We start from the raw sequence: 12,059 nt of genomic DNA, 5'->3' as shown, positions 1-12,059 counted from the left end.
GGCTAGAAACTTCATGTCACCCTGTATGCCTGGATGTCCTGGGACATGCCATATGGCAATTTTATTGATAAGGAAACCAAAAACCATCCTGAAGGAGCTGAGTTGATGCCTTTGCTATTTAGAGGGCATCAGGGGAGTGTGAATCACAAGGTGTCAGCTCAGTGCAAAACCTCTGAGTGTCCTTTTGCCTAAACTCTTATCTCACCTCTCTGTTTATTAAAAAAGAATGAAGAGCCACAAAGCTTCCTTGTGGAAGAGTGCATCATAAAGAGGCACAACAGTAAATGCATCCTAGAGTTCCATTACTCAATCTCCTTGTGCAAGACTTTCTGGGCTCCTGCTAACATAGATTAAAGTCATGGGAACATTGGTCTCTGAATTCCACATGTGTGACAAGACAGCAACTTCACCTAGCCAGAAACCGGAGATTTAATGTTACTGCTTGCAATATAAAAAGGAATGGGATGTTTTCAAACTGTTACCATTCATCCACAAAACTGTAGACTCTTTGTGAGTTTGACCACGGCTCTCAGCTCACTTCCCATTTTTTTCAGACTCTTGGGAGACATTCACCTTTAGGAGTATGAAGTCTTCCAAACTCTCTTATTTCTATCCCCAAAAAGCTCCCTAGTTGAGGAAACCCTGTGCATGTACCCTCTCTCAAGTCCCTGCACCACTGACCTTGCAACTTCTTTGCTTTGAGCAGGATCAGTGGAACTTTTGAGCTGGAAAGCATAACTTTGTCTCAGAAGAACAGGCATTTTATTAAAACAGAAAGCCACATTGTTATCCACAATAGTAGTCAGATGCAAGGAAGGCAGAAATCTGCAGAAATTTACAGTCTTGCCAGTTGATGGAATCCATGTACAACTACCAAGTGTTAAAAATAATACATTTCCTATGAAGTTCACATCTATATATGGAACCCACATTTGTACAGATATATCTGGTTGTCATGTTCCATGCAGGAGCCCAAACTGGTGCATGGTGTAAGATACTGATTTTGCTAATTAGTAAAGCAGAAATTTCCATTTCAAGGACATTTCAAGGCAAAATTAAATATAAGAGGGAAAAAAAATCTCCTATTAGACTAAAATGTGGTGTAACAGCTCACCACATCCTGCTACTGTGGCATCTGCTGTTTAGCAAAGGAAAGGTTCCTCTTTCAGAAGCCTTGACAGGTAGAGAGGTCATGTGTTACCTGCATTTCTCAGCGTTATTATTTTTTGACTTTTCTGTCAGTGGAAAAGCTGAACATGACAATGGAAAATATCAGTTGAGAGAAGGCATTGTGGGGAACTGTAGGTGTTAGCTATGAAAGCGACAGTGGCCTCCCTGCCAAAGCCAGCAGAAAAACAGTGAAAAAAAATCTGATGACAAAGGCACAGTAAATCATAGTACTCAGCTCTTTGATCTGATAGAGATCAACCTGGTGCTTTAAGGGAAGTGTTGTGCTACTCTAGGTATTGAAGATTAAACATCTTGCATGCTATCCCAGATCTGCTGCTATGCTGTATGTAGAGCCTGCAACAAGCTGGGTAATCATTTGGATCTCCTCTCTCCTAGTTATAAAACAGGTCTTTTTTAGTACTCAGGTTATGTTGTTTTAAAAATTAGTGTAAAGCCATTGCAACCTTTCTTTGAAGAATATTGTGCTTATTCAAAACCCAGCTACTCCTGGAATGGTACTGCAGACATGAAAGGATGTGTATCCAAGCAGCCAGAGAATCAAAGACCAGCATTTGCTTTAGGAATGAAACTCAAAACCTGGGCCAAAATACTGCTTACACTGAATATTGCTGTTCTGTGGAGCATGCACAATCCTCTTATAATAGTAGCAGGTTTATAAGTCAAAACTTAAGCATTCAAGACTGCAACCAGCTAATTCTCCTGAACTATATAATATTGTTACAAATGTGAGAGCCGAGAGAAAAATGTCAATTACTTTATCTGCATGATCAGATCTTGCCTCTCTGGGAAGTTCTGCAGTGGTCTTACAGGACCAAGTGGAGCTCTGAGGATACCAAAGGGATAGATGGCAGAGAAGACAATGAACAGGGAACAGTCAACTCATTTACAAGAAACAAATTTAAATCAGAAAAAAAAAACCTTTTTCTACACTGCAGAACCATTGCTATAGGAAACTGTGAAGGCCAGAACAGGTTCAGAAGGTTAGTAGAAAATTTAATGGAAAAAACTTCACCAAAGTCTATTAGAAGCGCGATTGCAGACCTCTGGCTCACAAAGTCGTCCAGCAGAGCAAAGGTAAACTAGAGACAGCACCACTAGAGGTGTGCTGGTTCTTATGTTCTTTCCCAAAGAACTGACAGCAGTGGTAGTTGTTACACTGGTGTAGATGGCCACATAAAATGCTTCAGCAGAACTTCAGTAGAAGAGGTGTGATTTGCTCTTGAGAAAGACAGTCTTGGGTCAGCCTATAACAAGAATATTGATGTTTTCTTGCCAAATGAAAGAAAAATCTGTTTGGGGTCAAAAAAACATTCCAAGACATTCCATTTGATGCAAAATAAAATATTTCTTAGCATGCAACAGAAATGTCAACATGTTTTGGAGTATTAAAAGGAAATAAATTTTCCAGAAATCAGAAACAAAAAATGTGGAGAGTCCTCATGGAAGTGCTGAACCATGCAGTTGGGGGTAGGTAGTGGGGAGCATCCTTCTAGCAAACCCAGCAAGCATCACCCATCACACTTCACATGGGCTTGCCTCCTGGTTTTCCCCCATTTCCACCCACCAGAGGGTTTTCCTTGCAGCCTCAGGTGTCTGGGTGGGCAGTGAGGGAAAGCCCCCTCGAATCACACTTCCTCTTTCATCTCTGCTAGCTGTCTGCTGCTGCAAGGTCAGCTGTGCTGCCATGTATTCCCCCCCTGGGCCTTTTGCATGCACCCTTGTCCTTCTCTGCAGGTTATTTTCCACTGCATTGTTGGGAATATTTTGCATTTTTGACACTGTAGTGGGTTTTTACAAACAGCAAGTGAAACAGTGAAATAAAGAGAGCTGTATCTGAGCCACACTGTCCACAGAACATTGCGGAGGAGAGTGTCCTTTTGGTGGTTTTGGGCCTGTTTGATAGCGATGTCTGGTGGCAATGGATGCACTTGGGCTGAGGTTCAGCTGTCTCCCAAGAACGTGGTGACATTGTCTAGTGACTGTTGTTGAACAGCTGCCAGATGTTGTTGCATGAGGATGCCAGAGTTACTCATCAAGGTAGAAGTCCACCTCTCTTATGAAAGTAATATAAAATAAAAACAAGCAAGAAACTGCTGTGAGTCAGTAACAAAATATGAGTGATTTCAGCTGGGGACAAATTGATTTGGCTGCTGAGAGATGGAGAGAGTGTGATTCAAGGAGCACCGTGGTCTCATGGCCTGAGCCAAGGTAGGTGGGCTCCCAGCTGAAAGGAAAAGTTGTGTCATATCTGGAGTAAGACGTGTCCTACAGCACTTAAGTGACAGATGATCAGCTGAAGGTACCTGGAGTGACTGGAAGATGCAGTCCCTTGACTGTCTAAGCTGGTTTTGGAGTTGGATCTTTGGCTCCTGTCATCAAGTTGCTTCCAAAATACCTTTGCTACATGCTTTAATAGGGGAAAGCATGAGCTGGCAGGCTGAGGCTGTTGCTTTTGAAAGTTTCACTGAAAGAATCAAGCAGGAGTAACTCAGCAAGTGGTACAGCATTACTCAGAGATTTGAGATGCCTTGGTGCTAATCCTGACTGAGATGGAGAGGGCCTTCGCATTTCCACCTCCCTATGCCCATGAAATACCAGTGATGTTTTTATGTTCACATTTTACAGAAGCACTGTGAAGATTCATTCTTTAATGTTTCTAAGCACTAAGTAACTGTACAACAAGTGACACTAGCTCTGATTAGTGTCTTAACTTTATTTGATTTAACAGAAGCTTTGAGGGAAAGTTAGCAAAACTATGATGCTGCCTGGCTGGTAGGAGGATTTGTTTTCATTGTCACATAAAACACAAAGGTATCACTGTGTGATTTTGCTGCAGACCTGAGAGTGCCTTTAGAAGTTTATCACAGAAGTGATCTTTACAAAAGCATCATGGCAGAATTCCACAGAAGTTGAATGCTGTTTGCATTCAAGGCAGAGACTCAGTGCCTAAAGCTCTCTGGAGTCTGGCCACATATGAACAGGATGGCACTTCTGGCTGGGTTTGGATGCATGCAGAGCAGTCTTTGCCTCAGTGCAGGGCTTGCCACTTGAATTTGTTTTTGCTCTTTCATAATATTAAAGATGAACTCCACAGCACTCTCAAGGGGAAGAACTGCTTTGTCTTTTCACAGCTCATTTCCATACTTCTTAGTTTGCTGCTGTCAGTAGATAGTCACAAATGCAACTGATATTTCCACTCTGAAGTATGGTGTGTGCATCTATTGGTAGAATTGGCTTTGGTGGCCAGGACCTGTGACACAAATCCTGAGTGATTCATGTGCTGTAATTATTAAGTGGGCAATAGGTCTGCAGGAAAAAAAAAAAAAAAAAAAAAAGCCATAAAAACCAACACCAAACGTACCCAACTAATTGCTTCAGGAAGCTGGTTTTGCACAGGCTTGGTCTTTTCCAGTAAACACATGAAGTTATCTGGATTACTGTGAAGAGCAGCCTACAAGGAAAGGAAAATGCAGGCTTTTTCCTGGTGCTTCCATGACGTGGGCACGTGTTTCCCAGTCCTGGCAATGTTAGAGAAATTCAGAAGCAGTGATAGTCCTGTTGATGGCATTTTGTCTATCTCCGTGTAAATCAGGTGGTGCCAGTTGCTGTAGGGAGGCGGAGTGGAAATAAAAGGGATGTTGTGTTGATGACCTTTGCCAGGTTCAGTCATTTCCTGCCCATCTGCCAAAAATCACATGGACATAATTGGAGTGTGGGAAACTGTATTGCTTGATGATCTTCAGGGGAGGGGGAAAGAAAGAAAGAAGATTCATGAATAAAGAAAACAACTCTTTATCAGTGGAGATACAGTCTGGCTGGATGTTGCTGAGAGAGCAAACATTGTTTATTGTCTCCTCTAACTCTTCCAGGAGAGTTTTTTTAACTTGTTTGTCCCTCTCATTTGTTTGTGTAGATAGAAGTAAAGAGTGCATGTCCATATGCACTGGTCACCACGATGGGGGGTATATATTTAAACATGTTACCAGCTCCAGGAATGGGCAAGCATACAGCAGTTTCCTCTCTCTCTCTTTTTTTTTTTTTTTTTTTTCCCCTAATATCAACCCACAGTGGAAAAAATCATCATGTGAAGTTGTATTCTATCTAGGCATTGCATCTGGACATACCCAGATTCAGTGACTGGCAGCTTTCTGCCACCAGTACCTACCATGGCTAACATACTTTCCAAGCAGCTCTTTTTGTGGAAGGAGTAGATTATTCTAAGATCTCTTGTAGTCCTCCTGGCTTTGCATTTCAGAGGCAGTTCTAGAGCAAATGAAATGTTTTATCTGTAACCAATTTGAAATGTTAAATATGTTGGATGCAATCAAGGATCCAGGATGCTGCTGGCTTTATGATGCCTGGTTTTACATGGTATTTGGCATGTTAATAACCTTGGTTAATCCTGCTGGGTTTGCACTGTGATCAGCCTGTACAAGCTACCTGGTGATGTCACACTCACTGTTCAGAGTTGTACTGAAACTGTAAAGAAATGAGTGCAAGTTCAGGGGGGTTGTGGACTGAGGACAACTGCCTGCAGCAGCAGGATGCTAATCTATTCCTTTTCTTGTCTTCTTTCTTTGCAGTAAATGAAATTATAAGGAATGACCTTTCCAGTACCAATGTCCACTCATAGCTTTCAGTGTGGGCCTGGTATGAAATACACACTTTTGACTTGGCTGGCATATCACCTCGAGTCGGGCTATACTGAATGAACTGAAGACATTGCCTGGTACCACTCTGATCTTCCACCTTAATGAATGTCAGGAACTGAAGATTTACCTCTTGCTTACAAAGAAGTAGCTCCTCAACTTCAACTGATGAAACAACTTTTTTAAAATAAAATCATCTCAAAAGAGAGAAGAAGGAGTATGCTCCAAGATGGCGCATTTCGTGGGACAAAACTAGGAAACTCTGCAAAATCTGAGCGCTTCTTCCCATTGCTGATCTTTTTGGCATGGCACCGCTGGAATACAGCCCTGGAAGTGCCTTATTTTACCAGGTTGTGGCATCAGGGCATTTTTAATAAGCTTTGAATTTGCTACCATTAAAAGTGTTGGTAGATGCAGAAACTCTAGAGCTTGAATTCTGGAGAATGATACTGGAAAAAAGCATAGGACCTTGCAGCAGAGTAAGGAGAGCAATCCTAACTCAAGTAAGACACATTTATGAATTCCAGAATTTTCCTCAGCTTTTCCTCTGTTGTAATGTACAGCCTATTGCCTTATTCTCAGTGCATTTCAAAAGTCTCCTGATTCATCATCATCTCAGCTTTCTTTTTGCATATTGCCTTTATTACGTGCTAATGAATCATAGGGTTGGTAGTAGTAGCATAGTAAGATTCTGATTTTGATCCAGATTCTGTCATAGCACAAGTGAACTGAATAGCACAAAATAAAAAAGGTTGATGGACAAAAAATTGAAATCTATCTTTTACATGATAGATGAATGTATATGCATGTACATACATACTAGTATATATGCATATATTTATATATGACAAATAATATAGATGATTGCCTAGTAAGGGCACTGAATTTAGCAATAATTTCAATTTCTGAGAATGCATTTCAAATCCACAGCAAATATTTCAGCTACTTCTTTTTAGGGTTTGTTGCACCTAAAGCAGGTATGCATTTTCTTTCCTCACGCAGTTAAGCAAGCACTTTAGATAGGCAAGAAGGATGCATACAAGATACATGTTATTTACCAAATGTCAGAATATGAGTTATAGTGACTGTAAATACTATTATGGAAGAGTGTAAAATATTTGTTCAGTTATAATATTATTATTCCGCAGAAGCCTTATAACTCTCTGCTACATGTATGGAAAAGGATGTTACCAAAAATCCACCTTGGTTTCACATGTGGCGCTGTATAATGTGTTTTCAGATTACCTAATGTTCCTGGAGCTACAGGTAGGCATGTAGTGTAGCCTTCAACATTGTATTTTTTACGATCAACTGCTTATTATATAACTAGAAACGACCTATTACTTCATATAACAAAAAAAAAAAAAAATAAAAGCAAAACTAAAATAAAATAGCATGACTAAATTAAAAATGTTTAACATTAATATTGTGCCTTAGGAATCTGTGCCCCCTCCTGGAAACACCTCCAAACTACACCCCCGAACTGGGGTGGCTCCTTAACCCCGATGCAATGAAGACTGAACAGGTTTCACAAAATGGTGAAATCCAACTAAGTGTTTTAAAACATTCTTCTGTATAATTATGTCTTACTTTCTTTAGAAAAAAAAATGAAAGCCATATTTGTCACATTTGCACATTACTGTGAAGACATGAGAATATAATATGGCTCTATGTACATAATATGCTGTTACTGGTCCTTATAATAATCTGTTATTCCTCACATGTTTAATGCCAGTTATTTACCCTGTATTTAGTGTTGTAGACGTTGCATGAAACGTTCCTTATAGACTGACATATGAAAAGTTAAAAAGCTTGACAAATGTCAGCTTGACTTGTAGCTAGACAATAGAACTAATAAAGCAAAGTGTTTTGCTGGAAGCTAGTCTTAGAGTGGTTCATTTTATGTTATCTTGAAAAACTTTCTTTTCTCATATAAAATAGCATTTTTACATTATATACATATATCTCTCCATCTCTACTATATGAAGCTGCTTGCATCCTGCTAATATAACCATCTTAGTAAGGAAGCAAAGTCAACAGACTCCTCTTCATTTCCCCATTGCATTTAAAGGCATTTCTCCCAAGAAGAGGAAATTATATATGATATAGTCCTCCAATTTTGTTTTCTTATTATTTCAGAAATGTCAATAAACTGTGCATGGAGGAATCTCTGATTATGCCAAAGCATTTTTTTATTCATTTACTAAATATCTTGGGTAAGGCTTTAACTGTGCAGGACAATGCACACATACACACAGAAGCACATTTCAGCAGTAATTTTAGCAAAGGTTTCAAATGTATGGTTTGGCTATGTCACAGCTCCTTCATTCTGATTTTTATTTTCTTCTTTAAGCTATTTTGGGGAAAAAAAGACCCCAACCTGTTACTTTGAAGCCTGGATAATGGAAGATTATGCATCTGTTGTATATGTATTCATAAAATAAAAACGAAAGCAGAAATATTTCCTGTATGAGACTGCTATCTTGTTTCTGTACATGTGTTACAGTTGTTGATGTCAGTTTAGGAAAATGATTTTCATCAACCTTTTTGAAAACAAAGCAAAACCAAAAAGCCACAACACTCTGAACTTGGAGCGTAGGTATGTTCAAAAATACCTTTGCCACAGATGCTTCTGACTATATAAAAGAGCCCTTTGGATGAATTTTAAGTGGTGAAACAAGCTACCTTATTGATCACACAACAAAGTACTTGGCATCTGTGTTTATTTCTTGACAACTGTTTCTTTTACCCTCCCTTGAACTATTACTGAAACACGTGGTTTGCTAAGGGTAGGCTTGGGATCTGTGGTCTTCAGTACAGTAGATAGAAGAGACATTTTTGTTAGGCTGAGGACTTTGGTAGCCCTGAGAGAGAAGGGCTGGCCATGGGCTGGCAGGAAGGATCTCTGGCCACGTGATCAATGGATCTGCTCTGTATGATGTGTCCTACTCCCTGAATCTCCTCATTGCTCTCCCCCAGTGATAAAGGGGAAACAGGAGGGTGTCAGCTTAGTCAAAGCTGGGCTGAACACAGCTCTGGGCTTCTGTCAGCTCATCAGGTGGTGCCTCTGTATGTACCAACATCTGACACCTCATGGACCATGAAATGCTGAGAAAACCTGAGCTGCTTCAATTTTTCAGGACCAAAGGCACGTTGGAAATTATACAAGAATGCCTACCACAGTAGTCTGAGTTTACATAAGCACTTAAAAACCATTTAAAATTTTTTCCAGGAGAAAGAGACACAAATATACTTTGAAGCCCTTGGTTGAAAGATCTTTCTCTGCATAGGGTTTCTTACTTACTTCCTGTAAGTATGAAGTGTCACTCCCTGCTAGTCCATCATACCTGTCTTCCTAGGGGCTCGTGCCCAACCTCTGGCCATTTAAAGAGACGCAGATGCTCCAAGCCCATCAAAACCCAGATAGAATCCAGCTCTTCAGAGATTAGTCAAAGAACTCCTTCTCTGCTTCCCAGTCTGAAGGGTGGAAATAGTGATATTTATGCCTCATGGACAACATGAGCTGTATTGTTGGTGAGGTTCCTGGAAAAAGGAAAATACTGAAAATTCAGTCACAAATTCTCCTGGAGACCGTGACATTTTGTATCCCAGCAAAATGTCACAAACTGAATTCACTCAAGCAACATACTTCAGTCATTGTGTTACCTGGCTTCCTGCGAGCTTCCTTTCCCTCCCATTTCCACACATCCTTCACTCAAAGCACAGCACACCCAAGCACAACTGCATTAACCTTATCTTGACCAAACTTCTCCAGGCAAAAATAGCCTTCAGCAAACTCCTAACTGACTACTTTCATTCATAACCAAATCAGAAGATGAATCCCACAAATCCATCTGGTACTGTTTGACTAAATAGCCTTGCTGGAGTCATGCCTTTGAGACTTTCCAGCTGAAAATGGCAAATTTCTAGGAGGTAAGTTTCTTGGACAGAGTTCTGCTGCCTTCATCATGTGTATAATTTTATTGCATTCGTCACTGTAAATCTATTGAATTTGTCTCCGTAAAAATAAAACAAAATCCCCCTCATCAAGTACGTTACAAAGGTGTGTTAAGGTCAATGACATAAAATCATTTTCATTTCTGTAGCTCTTTTTCAAATACAGAGTCTAATTTTATGTCATAAACAGTAATTGGATTGTTCATCAAACTAAACTGAGTCCTCTATTCTCCATCTTTGCACACAATTGCCCAATATGGAGGTCAAATTCTTGCTTGTTTTAGTTTGCCCATACAATTTCCTCTTTCTCAACAGGTTAATATTTTTCTTCTTTGCTATTCTTTCAAAAAAATTAAAATATTTTAATTCTCTTCAGGTAGCCAAATAATTTGTTCTGAGCAGATCAATTACAGATTCTCAAACTGTTGGCTTTAATTTCAGGTTGTCCTTAAATCCAAAACTAGCTTTTTTTTGGCCAAAGAGACCATCTTTTTGTGCAAAGTAGTAGAGCCTTAACAATTCAAACAGTTATGTTTTCAGGATTTAAGATGACTGGTAGCGTACCTGGAACTTGCCATCACCCATGGGCACATTAGCAGCTGTCATTTAAACTGAAAAGTTTCTGACTGTAGTGCTTCCTTAGCTATTTTCAGGGACAGATAACCCACAATCCACTCTTTGCAGATGTGGCAAATTCATTTTCAGTCATTTTAGGAAATCCTTTTTTTTCAGCTTGGTGAAAGAGTTTCCAAAGATCCCGTCAGCATCAGTTTCCAGCACCTCTTCGAAATTAGTTTCACACTCAGCTCCTGTACCCATCCTGTTTCCAGTGCTGCTGGTGGAGAGCTTTTGGGTCCAGAGTAAGAAAGGAAACACTGGCAGTGGGTACTGGTGTCAAAGCTGCAAAACCTCCAAGAACACACATGGTGTGGGGTCCCAAAAACTCAGTGTGATGGTGTTCCCATCCAGGCAGAGGACATTCCAATAACACCAGCTTCATGGTCCTGGGGGGAGGAGAGACCTCTAAGCTTTGCCAGAAAATATTTCAGTGCATGTCACGAATCTTTTAACTGTAAAATCTGGGAGTTTTCTAGTCTGGTTTGTTTTGGTTTTTAATAGGAAAAATTGTATTTCCTCCAACATGAAATCATTTGCTCTACTTACTTTTTTTGGGTTCTTTTTTTTTATTTAATTTTCTACTTAGAAAATACAAACCACATATTATTTTGGATCAGGTTGATCCAGACTGCACCTTCTTTCCCACTCTCTCCCCTCCAAATCTCAAGGATGGGCTGCTTTCCCTGACAATGGCTCCCCCTCCACCCAAGCAGAGCTGCACAGGCGTCACATGTACGCTGCCTCTGACCAATTTCTCGAACAGTTTCTTTGCAGGAAACTCCTCGTGGATCTTTCTGCCCTCCCTGGACCCTTTCCAGGCCTCCTCCCTGGGCCAAGCTGATCCAGCTCTCATACTTATAGCAGTGTCTTCTTTATTTTTTTTTTCTTTTTTTTTTTTTTTTACCACAGGTTTCTTGTACATTTTATTTTACAAAACAAATCAGCCCTAGTCAGATGACAACACTAAATTAAGTCCACACCTTTTGGTGTATATAATGAGTTACTCTTGTGCTTTTCCCCCACCCCACACACTGAGAGCCACTCCTCTGGTGCTGAACCCGACGTGCCCTGCCAGCACATCGTGATGGCTCCAGCAGCAAGCTTCTTGAGAAGGCAGCAGCAGCCACAGCCTTTCCCACCCAGCACCGTCAGCCAGGCAGGGAGGGGAGACCCACCACAGCACAGCCCATGGGGCCCAGGCTGCACTGCCCCACCGGGGCTCAGTGTGGGCTGAGAACAGCCACAATTCAGCCCACCTGTAGAAACAAACCCGGTGCCAGTGTGCCCCTGGGACGTGCCCCAGGGAGACCATGCTGGTCAGAGCAATTAAAGTGCGTTTATGGTGAGTTCTCCACCCAGTAGCAGCTGGGGGAGATGGGAGAAGGGGCTCCAGGGCCAAGGCTGAGTAGCAGAGGCGATGCGTGGGAAGGAGGGAGAACAAACTCTGCCTGACTTGCAGGATGAGTCTGCAGAGGTGGGTGTATGAAAACTCATCTATTTTCTTTAACTTTCCAACTGAGCAGTGTGGTTTGGGCAGAGGAGGTGTGGAGGGGGGAACCCCAGCACTCTTTCCCTATCCCTCCTTGTCTTCAAGAGCAAAGTTCTTTCATCAGGAAGTGCCCCTCAGAGAATGAGGCACTGGGT

General features: G+C 41.0%; 1 protein-coding gene across 4 annotated transcripts in view; it reads left to right on the top strand.

The window, feature by feature from the left end:
* Window positions 1-8,310, top strand: part of NFATC1 (nuclear factor of activated T cells 1) — a 109,852-nt gene extending 101,542 nt beyond the window's left edge. For all 4 annotated transcript variants that reach the window (XM_021553413.3, XM_077785519.1, XM_077785510.1 and 1 more), the window contains one exon: window positions 5,775-8,310. In XM_021553413.3, coding sequence (XP_021409088.2) covers window positions 5,775-5,777 — 3 coding nt within the window. In that variant the 3' untranslated portion in view covers window positions 5,778-8,310. The remainder of the gene's footprint in view (window positions 1-5,774) is intronic.
* The last annotated feature ends 3,749 nt before the right edge of the window (window positions 8,311-12,059 follow it).

Source organism: Lonchura striata, chromosome 1, assembly GCF_046129695.1.
Source record: "Lonchura striata isolate bLonStr1 chromosome 1, bLonStr1.mat, whole genome shotgun sequence".
Classification (NCBI taxonomy): Eukaryota; Metazoa; Chordata; class Aves; order Passeriformes; family Estrildidae; genus Lonchura; species Lonchura striata.
Note: the sequence above shows the minus strand (reverse complement) of the source record. Positions and strands in the feature narration are given on the sequence as shown.